This window comes from Lepidochelys kempii, chromosome 10, assembly GCF_965140265.1.
Source record: "Lepidochelys kempii isolate rLepKem1 chromosome 10, rLepKem1.hap2, whole genome shotgun sequence".
Classification (NCBI taxonomy): Eukaryota; Metazoa; Chordata; order Testudines; family Cheloniidae; genus Lepidochelys; species Lepidochelys kempii.
In genome coordinates this window covers 50331747-50351327 of record NC_133265.1, presented here as the reverse complement: position 1 = coordinate 50351327, position 19581 = coordinate 50331747, and the positions used below count along the sequence as shown (strand labels likewise).

Sequence of the window (19581 nt, the reverse complement as noted above, 5' to 3'; positions counted from 1 at the left end):
ATAACATCTATTTCTTTTCTGTTTAGATTTGCTCCGGCACAAATAATTTTTAAAGCTTGAGATACAAAGTTCCATGTTTCAGGGAATGTCAAGTTCACAGTGCCCCATATAGTCATTAATACTTCCTTCCAAATTTATTATTCTTTAATCTGTCCCATAATATGTGAATTACAGTCCCTGGTGGAAATTCCATATTTTTCTGCATATATCATTGCAGTCTTTGAAATTCTACAATACTGACATAGTTTTTAAATTAATACACAGCCCTAGGCCAGGAGAAGAGAATCCCATCTCTGTTACTTTGCATTGCAGAAGGATTATTTTAGATATTCTTAGACAAATTTCCATTTTTATGAGATTGGCAATGAAGTTTTACCTTTGGGGAAAAGGTAATACTGCTGAAATTTATGAGCATGTTTAGTGAAAATGAACACTTGCTGTACCCATTGGTATTTACATTTATGTACGTCTTTATCAAAGCAAGTAAAGAAAATGGCATTTAGTGGATATGAAAAATTCCAGTGCTTTACAGGGGCTCCATTAGGATTATTCTCAAGCAGGCAGAAAAGTTAAAGCATTACAGTGGAAATGGATTTTACTAATTGTTGCTGATAATGGTAATTCAGTTATATGAATCAAATGTGGTTTTCAAATAGCAGTTCCCTTTGGTGCTTGTATGTTTGTTTGTCTTCATTCTTGCTACTTGATGGGAGCTTTCTTTGCAAGGGACAATAGGAAATTACTTACATGTTTTTTTTAAAAGCCAGGAAAGATGTATACACCTTTTGAGCTGACTGTTAGACCTAATATCATCTTGATTTCATGGCACTGACACACTAAAATGCCTTGTTAGACCTCGCTCTGTCCATTCAAGACTGAGAATTTGGCTTTTCTGTATGTGTCTGATTTAGAACACACGGTAGTTCATGGATCCACATACAGTGACCACTCACAAGAATGGATAGGGGTCATGCTAATCAGTCCTTAAAACAGAACCTCCATGCATATAGTGTGTAGTTATTGAAATGTCTATTAACAATATAGAGGGGAAGACACTCTTTGCATTTCGAGAAGCAGTGAACATTTAACTATCTGTACAAAGTTAAATCTCCTTGCCTCAAGTCTGTGGCTGCCTTGCAAGTGTGTAGGAGATGGTGAAGGTATACCATCAGGGAATTTAAGTTCAAACAAAGATTCTGCAGTCATAGGGTCTGATTTACAGAGCTAATGAGCACCCACAAAGCCAACTGAAATAAAAGGGAACTGCAGACAACGGGTAGCCTGGAGTCCAGTGTAGAAGGAACAGAGGGTAAGGTTTTCAGAAGTGACTTAGAAGCACAGGTCCCACTGAAAACCATTTTAAGAACTGAAATCCAGTGGGACCTTTGCTCCTACGGCACATGGGGTATGTCTGCAATGTGAAGAGAAACCTGGGGTGCTGAGTCTCAGAGCCTGGGTCACTTGATTTGGGCTCATGGGACTTCGGCTGAAAGGCTAGAAATACTAGGGAAGACAAGCTTTATGAAGATCCTCTTCCCTCCCCAGGTTTCAGAGCCTGGGCTCCATGTCTACACTGCTGTGTTTTGAGTCTGAAGTGTAGACACACCTTTGGGCACTGTTTAAAACCCCAGCCCTAACAAAAAACCCAGCATTTAGGTCAGTGACTGGTGGTGTTGGCATGACACAGCAAACTCTGGTTTTCTGAATCAAAGTATATTTTTGATTTTTAAATTCTTAAAATATTCTTACCACAGATGTCACTGGGCATCTTGACCTCATTTAGAGCAGACTCCGATAACACATTGATTAAATCAACACACAGTTTATTTATCAGCGAAAACTGGGGCCAAAGTCACCCTCAAAGTCATCTGCTGTCATTTTTAGAGCTTTTTCTGCTACAGCAATATGTGCTGATAAAGGAAAAAGCAGTATGTCTCAGGATTTCCCAAACCAACAACCCTTCTACGTCTCAGATGTATTTTTGATTTTGAATCATACTGATTCTCTTGTCTCCTGTGGCTACTAACATTGACATTTCTGTCAAGATGGATGCAGCAGATCCTCCCAAATTCTCACATGCACAGCCAGTCTCTGCAGGGACTGGATATCCGTGTGAATGGAAAAGCCTTGTGAACACTGCAGCTGTCACTAATGTGAGAATCTGCTATTGCATAGAAAGCAGAAGGAAGTCTCCCCTGGAGACTGTTAGCCACCCACCTTTGTCCCATTGACAGGTATGTTCCATGTCACTAGAGTGAAAGAGGGACTTGGTGGAGGCACCAAGGTAGGGACTGTGAAATTCCACTCAGGTCATCTTGTTCAAATCCATTAGGATGAACAGTATAGCACAGAGGAGAGGGCACTGACATGACCCTATTGATGTTTGGCTCCAGGTAACTTCATAATAAATTGATGACAGCAACATTTGTTTGGAAATGGGGTCAGTTCCAGAGTTTGGGAAAAGGGGGAATTCAGATGGTTAAGAACAGAAAGTTCTGAAGTGCCAAAGGTGAATTGTAAGTAAGTAGGACAGTATAATTTCTAAAGTGCTATCAGCATAGTTCATAGGCACTCCTGTGTAAGTTTGTTTAGTGCATGGAAGGGGGAATTTTCTGAAGTGCTCAATGTTGGCCCAAATCTGCTCCCACTGAAGTCAGAGGTAAAACTCCTATTGTCTTCAATGGGCACAGAATTAGATCAACACTAAGCACTTTTGAAAAATCCCACCTGTAATGCCCCCTGAATGCAAGCCCCTCTCCTGAACAGCTTCTTGTCAGAAGGGTCACATTCCTAGTGGGATCATACTCTTCCCTAAAGAAAATGCATGCATAAAAAGATGGGTGTCACACCATGTTCTGCAGATTATACAACTGATTCATCCCAGTGGAAAGATGTTTCATAGCCAAGGATCTGCCACAACGAAAGTTGTGCCCCCAGATACTCATGAAGGATAGCTTGAGCTCTGTTCACTGAAGTCCTTGTTGACCACAGCTGTTCTTCTGAGTCACAGAATGAGAGGCAGACAGCGGTAGATGGGCCTAAATACTGTTTGTAGGTGAGGACCAGGATCTTAAACTAGAGAGGCAACGCTTTTAAAGAGTGAAGCACCAGTGTATCGTGGGAGAATGAAACATATGAAGCTGCGAAGTCTTTGGGGAAACTCACTTTTGTGGGTTGTCAATGTGATCTCAAAAAGCCATGTTATACCAAAAGCTTTATTTTGCATTGTGTATGCACTATGGTACGTATCAGTCTGCTTCCTTACTATATGGCCGTTACTATAACCCTCTTCTCTGTTTGCATGTGACCTCAAGCTGAGGATTGCTGGGAGCACTGCTGGCCAAAGACGGAGTAGCACAATGCTTCTCACAGACCTTAACTCTAAAAATACACAGGTGAGCAGGGAAGTCCCTGTGGAAACTGAGGCTTGGTTATATAACCCTGTGATCCACATGAATTAATTGTCACCTGACAAGCAGTGTGGCTCTGAATGTGGGCATTCTTATTTAAGGAGCCTTTTCTAAGACAAAAACATTAATATGTAGCTCCTATCCCTTCGTTATTCTTCTAGCCCTGAGCTGCTGTCTCATCATTAGCATCATGGCAAGTCCCAAAGGGACATAGATCGAGCACCACACAGATCGATCTTCAGCTAGGTCTTTAAGACAGTCTGGCTGGATGTTCAGTCTGTGTCCATCGTTAGCAATGTTATCCCACTGAACCTTTCAGCACTCGCATGATTGCTGGCTAATAGTAGCATTCCTTGGTAAACATGCTTCGTAATTTGTTGTTCTTCCATTCTTATAATACGTCTGTACCAAGAAAGCTGCCAAAACTGAACCAGTGCTGATGGAGGTGGTTGCTGGTTTCAGCTACAAATATCCTCACTGGTGATCTTATCCAGCCATTTAATATGGAGGAGCTGATGAAGACGACGAAAATCGAAACCATCAATCCACCACTCTTCAGCCTTCCTCAGCACCCTCCTTTCACTGGCACACAATAAAGTTGGTATAACTGTGATAGGGTAGATCCGCAGTGTCGTAGCAATCTTGATGCCACAGAGGCCACTAAAGGGCCCACATCTTTCAAACATCCTACACCAGTGTCTAGGGTGCTTCCCAAGTTTTTGACAGTTGCCACCTTTTCAATGTCCTGTTTGAACAGGTTAATACTGAGTGGGTTGTAATCTGGAGCTGCATTCTGCTTGATGTTAAAGGCCATGGACTTAGTTTTATCCACATTAACAACCAAACAAATGCATGCTGCTTTTCCCCCAACCAGATTAGCCATCAGCTACAACCATTCACTGAACTGAGCCAACAAGACAACTTCCAAGTTGCCAGACAGCTTTCCATTCTGAACTGCTTATTGCCCTCAAAGTCTTTGAGACTGTCATCTGATGAGGAATGGCATTGTTTGTCATCGGTTCTTTTGCTGCCAGCTTAGTGCTGGTGCCTCAGCCCTTCAAACATCAACCATGGATCAGTGAGCCACTGTCTAGTCTCATATTAAAACAATTAGCTATAATGGAACCTGGAATTTTGAATCTGGTTATATTACCCAGAGAGACTGCTAATGTAGATAGTAAAAGATAACCAAAATCATGAGGCAATAATGAAGTTAGGCCATCTCTAATCAGAGCTGATGTACCAGTGACAACCCTGTGTTAAAATAATAGGGAGAATTATACTGGAAAAACACAGAAATCTGCTTTTGGAGCTCCAGTTAAAATATATGCAGTGAGGTTTCTTATCGCTTTGACTTAACTAAAAACTATTTCAAAAGTAATCAGGTTTCAATTTTAACAAGTCCCTGTCCTAATGTGACAAGGAACATACTGAACAGTGGCTCAGCAGCCTTTATTGCTGTACTTGTGTATTCATTTTCCTTTCTTTTTCGTGGTTTTCCTTTTCATAGGTTTCTAAATGTTATTGGTACTCAAGGGGAAAGATACCAGTGATGAAACTGCAAGATCTCATTCTTAAGAAACCTCAGAATAAAGATTATTTCCTAGTAGACAGTGTGTCTGTACAGTGAGAGGTAATAAAGTTGTATCACTCCACTCTAAAGACTCATGACCTCACAGAGATTCTGCAGCTGAAGAAAGAATAATTCCACGGTCTAGGAAATTCAACTCCAATAGACAGAAGTCAGCAGAATCAGTGGCAATAAAAGGATGAAATAAAATGCTTTAATAATAAAATATTTCCAAGTAACATGAAGAAACTTTTTTTAGAGAAAAGACTCAAAATCATAAAGATGTACAAATGGTATTTATTGCATGCAGAGGTTTTGCAGATTCATACACTGGGATCATTGATGAAACAATTGTTACAGTCATTATGGAGGGATTAGAGGACTAGAAGAGGAATCTGCCTTGATGGACAGAATGGCATTTATGTGTTCCACCAAATTTATGATGTTTTTATAGGTTCAGGAGAGAGAGGGAGAGAGATTACATTGTCATCTCATGGGTTGGAACGGACTTTACTCCAAATAGTTTATTATTCCCAGGAAAATTTCAGTTTATGCTCTATATTTTTACAGAAAAAAAAGGAAGACTATTTGGAACTCTTCATCAAAAACTTTCCAGTTGCTGTGTGATAGTTCCTGACCAAGAGCTCCACATTTTTCAAGGGCAAGATTTTGGAAAGCAGGCTAAAGTGCTAGCTCCATCCCCCCAGAAGAGAAGGGATGGGCCTGGCTTTATAATGCACACAGCTGCTCAAGCAGCTGACCCACGGAAAATGGTTGACTTTAAATTCAGGGAAGAGGTTATTTCAGTTTTCATAAGAGATAGGGTATTAACCCCAGTGTCCTGGCTAAACTCCAGTTTGGATAATTACCTTCCTTCCTACTGAAATTGCCACTCTAGTCTTAGTTGGAATCAATACTAGTCTTCACTTCCTGTCCTGAATTGTACAGTTCTGCTGTGTATTGTTCCACAGCTGCCTCGTTCCATCTAGTAGCCGCATTTCACTGACAAGTGAAGTGATTCCTTGTATCTATTTTTGTCAAGGTCGGCATTAATTTACACCCCAATGCATTGAGCAGTGTCTTGCCGTAGACAGCAGTCTATCCTACCTTCTTCTTTCCAGGCCCTGTCCTTCTTCTTGCTACACACCACAGTTTCCAATCCACTGAGAAATGTGAAATCATCTTCCCTTCCTGAATGTGCAGATAAACTGGGGTTCCTATGGGTAAGAGAGATCCTGATTCCATGGCTTTTATTAACAGCGCTGTTGCTTGCAGTCCAAATCTAAAAATTAAACATGCTCCAGTCCCTGTGTAGAAATGTTTTGATTCCTTTAGGCACATCAAACAAGAAAGGAAAGAAAGGTGGGATTCTAAGCATGACTATTAGAGTCCAGTGTCTGTAACCATGTTTCCAGGGTCACCATCTCCAATGTATGAGAGGAAAATTATATTTTTTCTTGCTTCTCCAATCCATCAGCTTAGGCTGTGGAATGAGATTGGTTTTATGGAAGAGAATGTGGAGACCACATAACTGTATCTCATAAAGATCCAAGCTATCTGTAAGAAAAGAGAAAATAGTCTTATATCTCCTGGATCCTGGAAATTGTGAGTTCCCCATGGAATGAAATCAAAAGAAATTTCTACCCATGAAGAGGAAATAGAGGAGGAATCTGAAAGGCGAATTGATACTTAAGAGAATCAATATAGAATCTGAGAGACGAGAACTATATAGTATTTTAGATGATACAAACAATCTGCCCTCTCCCAAAAGCTGTTCTCTCTTCCTCATATATACTGACATTCTTCCTACAATCCGCTGTTGTTTTAGTTCAGTTGAATGTGCTAAAGGACTTTTTATCTGATTTTAAATCACCATGATCTGCCTTTATGATGCTATATTGTATTGCATAAATAATATGCTTTTCTTCTTCTTCTTCTAGTAGTGTCCCTATGGGTGCTCCACTGTAGGTGTGTCTGCCTCCCTGCACTGCTGGTCGGAGAACTTTGGTAGCAGTGTCCGTTGAGCCTGCACCTGTGCTGTTTCTCCTCATGCTGCGCCATGAGGCTTGCCAGCGCATGCGGGCTAGCTGTCCTCAATTCCATCTCAACCACCTCTGGCTAGAGACAGAGCCGTTAGCTGTCGTTAACTCTCTTTTTCAGTTGTTAATGGTTACCTTTTAGAAACCCTTTAGAAGAAGAAGAAAGAAAGGACTTTGTTCCTGTGGGATGGGGAAGGGGACCCTCCTGGACAAGGGTATGCCCAGCTCTCTGGGGTTCAAGAAGTGTCGCACTTACAGCGAGGTGATTACGGTCACAGACAAGCACTCCCAATGCATTCGCTGCTTCAGTGAGGGCCACATCCCACAAAAGTGCTCTCTCTGCCACCAGCTCTGACCAAGATCCCACAAGGGCAGAGCGCTCCACCAGAAAATCATCTTTTATGGAGGTGGCTCTCTGACCCCAGCCTTCTGGCGGACATGAGTCTTCCCTTCAACTTCGAAGGACAGTGGGTCGAAGAAACAGTCTGGGGACTCCTCTCACAAGTTGAAAAAGAGAGCAGGAAGTCCCCTCAGCAAGCCTAGGGTATAGCCAAAAGCGATCACCATCTTGCTTGATATCCTCAGCACCACTGGCACCAAGTTCATCTGGCACCCACTCCTCTCTTCAACGGTCGATGCCCGGTATCGTTGATAGGCCCACAGACCCTTTGGGCACAGGCACGGAATCTTCAGTACAGAGAGACACAGGCAAATGCCCTAAGACACTCCTAGTAAGCGAGTTGTTGTCAGTACCACCAGCAACACTGGCTCATCTGGCACCAGAGAGATCAGTATGGGCAAAGTCTCCATCTCTCCTGGCACCACCACTAACACCAGGATGCTCGGTACGAGCAGAATTCCATCAGCCTGGTGACCTCGCTATGTTGGAAGCTCCTGACTCTCTGCCCCTTGGTACCAAGATCGTGGAACAGAGCCATGACCAACCAAGCAGGATTTCCCTACAATCATGCCATGCCCCTCTGGTGTCAAGTGAGGGATTGGACAGTGAGTGGGACCCCTGGCTGCACACCAACAGCCTGTCTAGAAGGCACTGAGCGTCTCCTGGGAGCCCTCCAGGCAAGCCCCCTAGGCTACAGCATTGCAGGTCTCGGAACCCCAAGAAGTGGAGAGCAAGAGGTGGACAGAGGAGGAGGTCATACCCAAGGTCATATCCTCGCCTTTGCCGAAATGGTCATGCTGTCGCCACCTTCCATGATGGATGACTTCTGCTTATTCCAAGAGCTGGCGAAGAGAGTGGTGGACACTCTCCACATACCATTGAAGGGGGTTAAAGATATGCACCACCAGCTTGTCAACATCCTCCATGCTTCATCTACCTGCAGGGGTGAAAGTAAGCCAGTACGGGCTGGTACGGCATACCAGCAAGAAGCTGGTACCAGCCCATATGCAGCCAACATTAAAGCACTGCCAAGGCAGCACTTTAACGTCCCTGCCCCTTTTGCCTTCCCCGTCGGCAGCCTTGCCGGTAGGGTCTGTACTGACAGGGCCGCCGACAGGGGGTGGGGAGGAAGGGGTAGCGCGGATGGGCTGGCTGGGGGAGGCTGACCCCCATCCCTGCCCCTCTGCCCGAGGCCCATTCCGCCCAGCCCCTTCTGGGGGCTGGAGCCAGCCCACACACTGGTAAGAATTTATTATTACTTTCACCCCTGTCTACCTCCAAAATCACCCTCCTGATCAACAAGGCCATCCTAGACCCAGCTAAGACTGTGTGGCAAACCCCAGCCTCAGTGGCCCAGACGTGCAAGCAGGTGGACAAAAAATATGATGTTCCCACCAGGGAATCAGAGTTCCTATTCACCCACTCACTACTCAGTTCCATTGTGGTGGATGCTGTGAACTCTCGTGGCTGACAGCACCACCTTAGGACAACACGCTATGACAGACACTGGAAGCCCCTTGATCTCTTTGATAGGAAGGCATATTCTTCGGCCACCTTACAGTTTAGAATTGCCAACTACCAGGCGCTCACAGAAAAGTACAACACGAATTACAATAAATGATACGACTTTACTGATAAGCTGCTGGAGAGTTCCCAGGATTCCTTGTAGGCCATCATCCAGCACGGGCAACCGGTAGCAAAAACATCTTTGCAATCAGCCCTTGATGCTGCCGACACAGCTGCCAGAACCACTTCACAGCTGTTATAATGAGATGGGTGTTGTTGCTCCACCTCTCGAGATTCCTGAAGGAGGTTCAGCCTATGGTGGGGGACTTCCCCTTTGAGGGTGTGAAGCTCTTCGCCAAGAAGACCGACGCCTCTCTCCACTCAAAGGATTCTAGGGCTGCTCTTAGGTCACTGGGAATCTACACATCAGGGCAAAAGAGACATTTTTGCCTTCCATACCAACAGAGGCCTTATTCGTCCTAATTCCCATCACAACGGAACTATGAGCCCCAGAGGAAAAAGGAAAAGTTCTCAAAGTGAAAGCCTTCAGGCTCCCAGTCCTCGACCCAAATGCCTGCCCCTAAACACCACTTTTGATGGGCAGGTTGAGGCACCGCGATACCACTTCCCACTGCTATCTGTGACCATGCACCCATTTGGCGACCATTTGGCAGCATTCTGCAGTGCCTGGGAGCGGATAACCTCGGACAGATGGGTCCTAGAGATTGTCAGATCCTACTATTCCATCCACTTCACCTGTCTGCCCCCTCCACAACACCCTTTCCCATCCCTCTTCAGGGACCCTTCTACTACAGTGGGAGATAGGTTGCCTCCTGCAGATAGGAGCCTTCAAACCCATACCTCAGCATCTACCAGGCAAAGGCTTCTATTCTCGCTACTTCCTAATATTCAGAAGGAAGTGGGGTTGGAGACCCATCCTGGACCTCAGAGCTCTCAACAAGTTTGTCAAAGCTCAGCAGTTCCAGATGGTCACCTTATCAACGATCATTCCAACACTGAAACAGGGAGACTGGTTTTTGGCCGTCGACCTACAAGATGCCTACTTTCACATTTCAATACTACTGGCTCACAGACTTCTCCTCGAATTTACCCTGCAGCATGACCATTACCAATACAGAGTCCTTCCCTTGGAAACTTCTTTGTCCCCGAGAGTATTTTCCAAAGTTCTCTCAGTGATGGCCACCCAGATACAATCACAAGGGATAATGATCTACCCTTACCTGGACGATTGTCTTCTCAGAGCCTGGTCGCTTCAGGGAGCTCTTTGAGCCACCAAGGACACAATACGCTTGTTCATAGGCCTACAGATCAATTCCCAGAGGTTGATGCTCACACCAGTACAATGCCTGGAATTCATAGGGGCTGACTTAGATGCGCTACAGGCCAAAGTCTTCCTACCTCAGGACAGGTTTCTATCCCTGATATCGCCTATAGACACAGCTCAATGCAGCCCTCAAATGCCAGCCAGAATCTGCCTCCAGTCCCTGAGGCATATGGCAGCTAGCATGGCGGTGATTCCACATGCCAGACGTCACATGTGATGCCTACAGCTGTGGTTCAGCTCGGTTTACAGACTGAACAGGGACAGTCTGGACAAACCCCTGTCACTGCCCACCAGGATCAGGAACTCCCTGGACTGGTGGAAGAACCCAGCCAATGCATGCAAAGGGATCCCCTTTTTTCAGGCACCACCTCTGTAGCTCCTTCCCACCGATGCATCCCTCATATGATGGGGCGTGCATTTAAACAGCCTCACAGCGCAAAGCAAATGGCTGCCTGTGGAGATATCCTTGCATATCAACTCCTTGAGTTGAGAGCGGTCCGGAACATCTATGCCCATTTCCTCCTGCTGATAACAAAGGATCACATATAAAGATCCTAATGGACAACATAGCCTGCATGTATTATATTAACCATCAGGGGAAGCCAGATCACCCTCTCTTTGCACAGAGGCAATGAAATTGTGTAACTGGTGCATCTCTCACAATGTTACCTTATCCGTGGCTTACCTTCCGGGCATACAAAACATGATAGTGGACAAATGAAGTCACACATTCCCGCACAACCACAAGTGGGAGATGCACCCATCAGTACTTCACAACTTATTCACACAGTGGGGAACTTCATCCACAGATCTGTTTGCCACTTACCAGAACAAGAAGTGTCCACGATACTATTCCAGGGCAGGGGTCAGTCAGCACTCTCTGGGTGATGCCCTCCTCCTCCCATAGGACAAGGACCTTCTTTACTCCTTCCTTCCATTTCCTCTTCTGCTGAAGGTCCTGCTGAAGATAAAGAAGAACGGCACTCACATAATTCTGATTGCTCCCACAGGGCCGAGACAGGCCTGGTACTCTTACCTGATGCAGCTCGCAATGTGTACCTGCAGAAATGGTCCAGGTTTCAGATTTGGTGCACGTCCCACCAAATCTCTCCAGTATCAGCAACTCTTCCACATATTCTGGAATATACTCTGACCCTTAAAAAATTGGGGTTATTGCTGTGCTCTCTCAGGGTCCACCTAGCAGCTATTACAGCATTTAACCAACCTGTAGAAGGGTACTCAGTACTATTGCACCCGACCACTAAAAGGTTCCTTAAGAGAATAACAAACCTCTTCCCTCAACCTCGACTTCCTACCCCCTCGTGGGATCTAAACCTAGTGTTGAAAGGGCTGACTAGGCCCCCTTTGAACCTCTGGCTACCTGTTCACTAGCATACCTATTGATGAAAGCGGTCTTTCTGGTTGCAATTACCATGGCTAGAAGAATAGGGGAAATAGCAGCTCTGATGGCTCATCACCCATACACAGTATTCTTCTCTGACAAGGTTACACTTAGGCCACATCCAAGGTTCATCCCTAAAGTGACCCCCTCATTTCACATGAATCAGTCTATTCACCTTCCCGCCTCCTTCCTCAAGCCTCACTGAGACAATAGGAAAGCCATATTGCATATCCTCGATGTCAGGAGACCCCATGCATTCTACCTCAATAGGACAAAGGCCTTCAGGAAGTCTCCTAGACTATTTCTCTCTATGGCAGAAAGATCTAAGGGTTTGGAAATATCAGCCCAAAGACTCTCCAAGTAGATCTCTAACTGCATCAGATGGTGCTACCAAATTCGTAACATGATCCCTCCAGCCTCGATCCGTACACATTCCCCGAGATCCATCTCCTCCTCCATCACCTTCCTCAAGAATGTCCCCATTTGAGATCTGCAGAGCAGCGACATGGGCATCAGTCCACATCTTTGCAGAACATTATGCAATCAGCAGGGACTCCACCTTGGATGCCATCTTTAGCTCTCTCATCTGTGACTAACCCACCCCCCAAAGTCCCAGCCCTCCAAGGGGGGTACTGCTCAGGAGTCACCTACAGTGGAGCACCCATAAGGGGACACATCTTGAAGAACAATCAATACTGAACCATCATTACTGAACAAGGTAACTTCTTTTATATACATGTAACATTCAAAAGTTTTCAACTTTAATATTTTTCAAAAATCCTTGAGTACAACAGTATGGAAGTTAACAATGAATAATACCACTTGGGATAACTTGAGTTTATTGTAACCTATTGCTTCTAAAGCAACTGAGATTCCCATATGATTAAAAACCAGTTTGTTAATTGCCAGTTTGCTTCAATATAATCATCCAATGCTTGCTTCATGCCTGGTATACATATGCTTATGTTGCTCTGCCATAGTACTTTATTGCAAAGGATGCACAAGCTAAAAGGCTGGCTAATTTTATGCTCACTATTAACATTTTTAGCAATGTAAATGGAGATAATAAAGCCAATCAAATCTCACACTCCACAGTATAGGCTGATTATCTGCCGTGGTGATAAAGAATGTTTCCCTCCATGTACAGCACTGCACAGTTAGCTAAGTGCTTATGGGAGACTTCCTTTGGCACAGATATTGGCCGCTGCCCAGGTCAAGATGCTGGATTAGTTGGACTAGTGGTATCCAAGTCAATATGGCAAATTTTATGTTGATTTGTTTGAAAACTGTCCATTCACACATCATAAATGTTATGTTGATTGATATACAAATTCTTAGATTGACACATACATGAAATCTGGAAGGAGTTCTGATGTCCAATATGAGTTTTGACATATGGAACCAAAAGCAGACAAGCAACTGTTTATTTCAGGGGGGGGCATTATGTCACCTTTTTCATTATAACATATCTAGGGTGACCAGATGACAAGAACAAAATATTGGGACACATGGGGAGGCAGCCACAGGCTCACCCCCCCACCAGGGCCAGCTCTAGGTTTTTTGCCACCCCAAGCAAAAAAAAAAAAAAAAAGCCAGAGTACATCAGTCGGGACGCAGGACAAACAACTAAATAGCGGGACAGTCCCGATTTTATCAGGACGTCCAGTCACCCTAAACCTATCACAATCTAATTTCTCTTTCCAGCATATTTCTTAAATCAGCTCTGAATTAGAGTCATATGTTGCTCAAGGATCGCAAGAGATTTCTGTAACTCATAGAAAATCTAGTGAAATCTTTAAATTGATCAAGGCTCTAATATCTGCCCCCCCTTATGCTCGCCCCAGAAAGTTATGTATACACCTGAAAAATGCACGCTAGATCTATAAAGTGTACATATACTAGCTGTGAAGGTTGTGGCATTTATCGTCTAAATTATGAATGATTAAAATGAAGTGTATTTTAAGAGCTGGTAGCTGAAAACCAATGCAATGTACTCTTAATCCAGTAGCATTGCCTTGAGCTACTCTGAGGCCTCTTTTTAAACTCAGACATTAGCACAAAGCACACCTCTGACTGCAGGCATTTAAAGATCAACAGGGGCCAAAAAAGCTTTTAAGATCCAGTGAAACCAGGAAAACAACCATGTTCCCTTTCAGTGTCAAGTTAGATTGCCGTCTTACGAGTGCAGCTATTTCAGGTACAGAGTGCTTAGTGGTTTGGGTCTTGTTGTGTGGAGAAAGTGTTCCATGGAAAACATCTGTTTCTTTCACCTGCAAACCACAATGTGCTGTGAAAAGGCAGGACTGTAACCACAGAGACCCAAGGGGATGTGGGAAATCTGGCTCATAGGGATGAGCATGATTTTCTGAAACATGGTATCGAAAAGAACTCTTAAAAGGAGAGGATGCTTTTAAAGCATATGATACACCGCAAATTGGATAGATCAGGTTGCTTTTAAGCTTGAAGTTCTTACTGGATGCTCTCATTATGTTCATAATGGTAATTGTTCAGTTCTGCTCAAAATCGTGACAAAATATGTATATATTTTGCAGTTACTGTAAAATTCTCATTGTTTTACTATAAGAGAATTAATTCTTGGTGGGGAAAAAAATCAATTGACAGTCAACTACTGTACAGAAAACAGAACTTCTTTAGTGACTATAAAATGCACAGTACAGCTGGTGTTGTTCTGTTAGTGCTCTCATTACATATTTTTCAGTCTAAAATCAGATGCAGATTTCATATGTGTTGTTACATCCGATGGCCAGATCCTCTGCTGGTGTCAGTCATCAGAGTTCAGTCAAAGTCAATAGAGAACTTACATGCCCTGATGATTGGCCCTTAATTCGTTCTGAAAATATTTATCATTGAATAAGGGGTCAGATCTTCAGCTGGTGTAAATCAGCGTCACTCCATTGGCTTCATGGAGTGCTGTGAATTTACACCAGCTCAGGATCGAGTCCAAAGATGGTTACCATTTGGGATTGTTGTTCGATGTCCCAAGCATTTCAAGCATTGTGCTGTTTTGAGGTGTAACTTCCATTGGTTTAGATAAATTCTGGAACAGTCTCATGTTCTTTTGATTTATCAGGTGAATCAGTGTAGCGTAGTGTAGTTTCTTTCCCCCACCTAAATTCCATGTTCTGTTTATATGAACTTACTGGGTACAGGTTAGCATTTTTATTAGTTAACTCTGTATCAGAGCCAGCAAGCTGAACATCAAGAGTGAGGGAAAAGAGGCCAGAAACAGACTGAAACTTCCAGAAAGATGAAAAATCATCAAAATGGAGTGTGACAGCAGGATAGGTTTAAAAAAAAATACAAGTAAAAGAGAGAGAACCCTAGGACCACCTGGTTAGCATCCCAGAATACCGAGAAAGGGGTTGAATTAAATAATAATACCCCTAAGCCAGAGCTAAGACTTGCAAGTCAAATCTCCAACGCTAGAGAAGATTCTAGAGGTATTGATCATTCACAGATTAAGGGAACAGCTGCAGATTGGGCAAGCAGGAGGTCATCATTAATAGAGAAGCAACACAAGAGAAGAGCACCACTGCTGTTCCAAAACCATAGCGAATCATCCCCTTTATAAAGAACAATCAGGTGGAAGGAGATTGCTCAGTAGTGTAACTGCAGACATCAGATTTAGAATATTTATACTACTTGGTATAAAAGGCTCAAAGAAGCCAGCAGAATTAAGACAAACTTGTCCTTTTAAAGCAGATCGTATGAGTGTGTGGGTCAAGTCTTATCTGCTCTGCGTGGACATTAAAAATCCCCTGGCATGTTTTGTAGGAGTAAGGAGTTGCCATGGTTAAAATTTACCCTCTTCCCCTGTTTTTGTTCTGTCAGCAGAGTGCTGCCCTCTGCCCCAAAAGTGGCTACATTTCAGTGTCATAGTAAGAATATGGTTTGCTTACCATTTCAGGTGCTGCAGGTGACTAGCCTCTGTGAAAATGAGGCTATTTATTTAGATGGCTAAATGAAAATTTAGGTGCCTAACTTTAGACAACCAAATTTGAGCATGTTGGCCCCAAAGCTACATCATCCATCCATGGTGTAACCCCACTGAAGTAAGCAGAGCTGCTCCCTAGATGAATGAGGCCTCTGTAGTCTAGACATTCTGAACAGTAACGTGACAAAACTGTAGAAAAATAATACATAATTATTATGTATTAATAATACATAATTCCTTGGATTTATTTTGCTGTGTTAACTGACTCCTTTTTTCAGCCATATATCAATGCACAGGAGTAACTATTCCCTAGCATATTTCCTTTTATCCTTAATAAATCTGTGTTAATGGTGTTCATTTCATCTGACTTGGTAGAATACCTACAGGTTTTATTTTTTGTTTAATCTTACAGGGAAGGATGACTTTTGTCACTAAGACACAGGACTTGGGAGTCAGGAGATATGTGTTCTGCCCCTGCTGCTGCCTGTGTGACCTTGGGCAAACTTGTCTTGGTTTCTGCAGTCTATAAATGGGGGATAATAATATGCACCTATTCCTCAGGGTGCTGTGCTGCTGTGCTTATTGCTGTTTGTAATGCACTTTGAGATCCTTGAATGCAAATCTGTAGTAGTGCAAACCACAATTTTATAGCTTACGCTTTCAGATTAATTACAGTACAGCCATACAATATGTGCAGACTTCGGATGTAAGCCTTTTCAGTAAGGAGTTGCTTACCAGCACACAGACATCAGGGAGCATACCCTACAGAGTTAAATATCCAAACAATTTAGGATCCCTGGAGAGTCAAGCTCCAGACTGAACATTATTGTCACTTTAAATCAATAACCATGGATTGCAAAGAGTGGCATTACTTCTACTTTGTGTTGAGAGAAATTTCCCAGTCTGTTTCACTTAAATGATGGGGTTGCCATTCTTCATATCAGAAGGCTTACATTTGCTACCATATAAAGAAACTTAAACAGTGCTCAGTGAGGAACTGGTCCCGAAATCCTTATGCAGGCCAAAGTCCCATTTACCTTTAGTGCCCGAGTTAGGGTTGCAAGATCAAGCTTCTTGTGAGACTGCTTCCAAAGACACCATTGCATATCTAAAAGCAGCTTATAACCTCACAGTGTGTGTCATCCAAGACACAATGAATGGGGCTAAGGTAAATGATGCAGCAGAGTATTGCATAGTATGGTATTTCAATCACATGGATTAGAAAAAATAATCAAATAAATGGCTTTCTAATGGCATTCCCTCTTACTCTTCCAGAGGCCATAGTCAAGGATGATATGAACAACTACATCAGTCAATATTACAATGAGCCCAGCAGTGGTGAGTTTTCTTTAAAGATTTAAATTTAAACTGCATTGCAGAGTATCAGACATGTGTAACTGCTGTATTGCACTGAATGACATAGAACAAGCAAGACTGAGCAATTAAGTAGATCAGCCTGGGAAATTAAACCAATCTCTAAACCTATCATGTTTTCCATGAAAGTTTATATCAAGGTGATAGTCTCTAAAGGATAAGGGACCTGATCTTGCTCCCACTGAAGTCATCCATAATGGTTTCAAGATCCAGGTGTGCATTTTTCCTAGAGTAAGTTATCCAGTCAATAGAGTGGTTCAAATGGCCATGGAAAAGAAACCTAGGGAGGAAATAAATGAATAGAAAATCAGCTGGAAGTTAACTTGCTGGGAACCTTTTAGAAACCCCTTGCTGGGAACCTTTTAGAAAGGCTAAACTGAATGAATGAAGAATAAGAAAACTCAATGCCAGACAACATTGACTTGTGAGCAGAAGCACTGCATCATACTTCAAATGGATTTTTTACTTTGTGTTGAATTGTAGCCACTAAAGGGTCATAACATATCATTTTGCACTGCACTGAACAGCTTTCATACACGAATACCTAGTAGTTTGGATTTTAAAAGGTATGCAATAAAGCAAATAGTCAAAGCAGTTCACTTGACTCTGTGCAAATTTGGTTAACAAAAATACCACTGCTTGTGTGGCATTTTTATGTTCCACTTAAAAAAATTTATTCCCAAATGTGTTTAAAAATAATCAGGAGTATATCAGTCCCATATACACCTTCCTGTGTCCGAGTGACCACAGATTCCATTATGGGACATTTGCAAATACAGTATTTTTTGGATACACAAATTTTAAACTGTAAGCTCCTTGGGGTAAGGGCTGTCTTTTTTTGTTCTGTATTTGTACACCACCCAGCACGATGGGGTCCTGTTTTATTACTAGGGCTCCTAGGCACTACAGAAAATACAAATAAAATATTTCTATGAATGTAATCAGCTCTCTCCACTTATCAAACAATTTTACGTGAAAATATGCTGTCGAGACTATCTTCACAGATTTCAGAGACAGGCTATTTTCAATAGACATTTCTATTATTTTACTTACAGACAGCGGAGTTCCTGAAGCTGGTATTTGTGTCATTACCACAACAGCCATTGACGTGCACCACCCCAACATATCTTCTGACCTGTTCACAGTGGAAGTGCCCATAAAGATAGGAAGTAATGGAACTTCTGTTAGTGTCACATCAGGCAGTGCCTCCAGATCTACAGAGAGCTCTGTAACCAGAGCCCAGAGTGACAGCAGCCAAACCTTTGGCTCTTCCACAGACTGCAGTACCACCCGGGAGGAACCCTCTGAATACTGCCCCTTAGACAGGGCTGGGAATGCAAAACATGATCAAATGGATTCTGCAAGGCACAGGGTCAGCAATGCAGTAGTTCAGGAACTGTTATCATCATTGTCAGAGGATTCTTGCTTGACACAAAAAGGCTTAGATCCAGTCAACCTTAAATTGCCTAGTCCAGCAGGGTCCACCAAAGCCAGTCCTGAGCTGGAACATAGAGTGAACATTTACAACAAGAAGAACCAAGAGAGCTTTGATGTGCTCCAGATTAAGCCAGTTATTCACCTTCAGCAAACCGCCTCGGTGATCAATGAAAAGTACAAATCTTTGGAATCCAAAGAGCAAAAGATGAATAGGGTCCCAGATTCATAGTTCTCCACAGTGGTAGAAAAGGACGAGACATTCTAGAGCTTTAATGGCGCCCTCAGAACAATCACTGGCTGGATATCTTGCTCCTTGCGTGGTTAATGAATTGAATATTCATAAAATGCATGAGTTCTGAGAGCCAACATGAATCCATGACATTTCTAGCTTCAGAGGTCCTCAGGCCAATCCCTGGATGAAGAGAAAACGTTCTATATTACAAAACAATGACCGCAAAGATGTACATATTCTTAATCTTGGTTTTGTGAGGTTTTTTTAAAAATACAACAACAATTTTTATGGAACTCTGATCAGCCTTCTATCAGGTCAAGCTTCAGCAGGGTATGGTACATGCAGATGTAAACTTCTCCTTCTACGATTTCTTACTGTCCCTTTGTACATGACAACAGCTGTAAACCCCTTTGTACAAATTCTGCAATTATTTTTGTTCTTCCCAAAATCTTTTTTCAAGGAGCACTTTGAGTGATGCAGATTAAAGGGAAAAAGTGTGATCTGTTTTTATTTTAGCATGAGCTCTTTAAAAACAATATTTTGGAAAGGAAAATATCATTTTCACTTCCAAGTCAACACGAGTGAAAAATGGACATTTTGCAAATTCAATTTTAATTAAAAAAACCGAACAAAATAAATGTTCATTCAGTGTTTTTATTCACAGATTTGTAGGTAAGCTAGATTCATGAGATAATTACTGTGGCTTTAAATCTTCCATTTTGGAAAATATTTTAATCTCATTTACATTTGACTCTGAGTTTAATGAAGTAGTACATTGAACTCACTTGAATATACAGTGACTATTGAAAGTGGACACAAACTTTTTTTTATCGTCACAAGAACTTTTAAGACAGTTCAGCTCCTTAAGACAATTTGAAAGTTAACGCTAAGGTTCTCCTCTAACCTAGTAG

The 19581-nt window shown here is 42.7% G+C and overlaps 1 protein-coding gene and 1 long non-coding RNA gene across 6 annotated transcripts in view; one reads left to right on the top strand and one right to left on the bottom strand.

The window, feature by feature from the left end:
* TMEM266 (transmembrane protein 266) overlaps window positions 1-19291 on the top strand; it is a 189051-nt gene extending 169760 nt beyond the window's left edge. For all 5 annotated transcript variants that reach the window (XM_073303518.1, XM_073303517.1, XM_073303520.1 and 2 more), the window contains 2 exons: window positions 16903-16965; window positions 18057-19291. In XM_073303518.1, the coding sequence (XP_073159619.1) occupies window positions 16903-16965; window positions 18057-18667 (674 nt within the window). In that variant the 3' untranslated portion in view covers window positions 18668-19291. The remainder of the gene's footprint in view (window positions 1-16902; window positions 16966-18056) is intronic.
* LOC140917936 (uncharacterized) lies at window positions 9066-11290 on the bottom strand. The gene is made up of 3 exons (XR_012161041.1): window positions 11097-11290; window positions 10167-10292; window positions 9066-9344 (listed from the first exon to the last, which is right to left on the bottom strand). It is a non-coding gene; the product is annotated as an uncharacterized lncRNA (long non-coding RNA).
* Window positions 19292-19581: the final 290 nt, after the last annotated feature.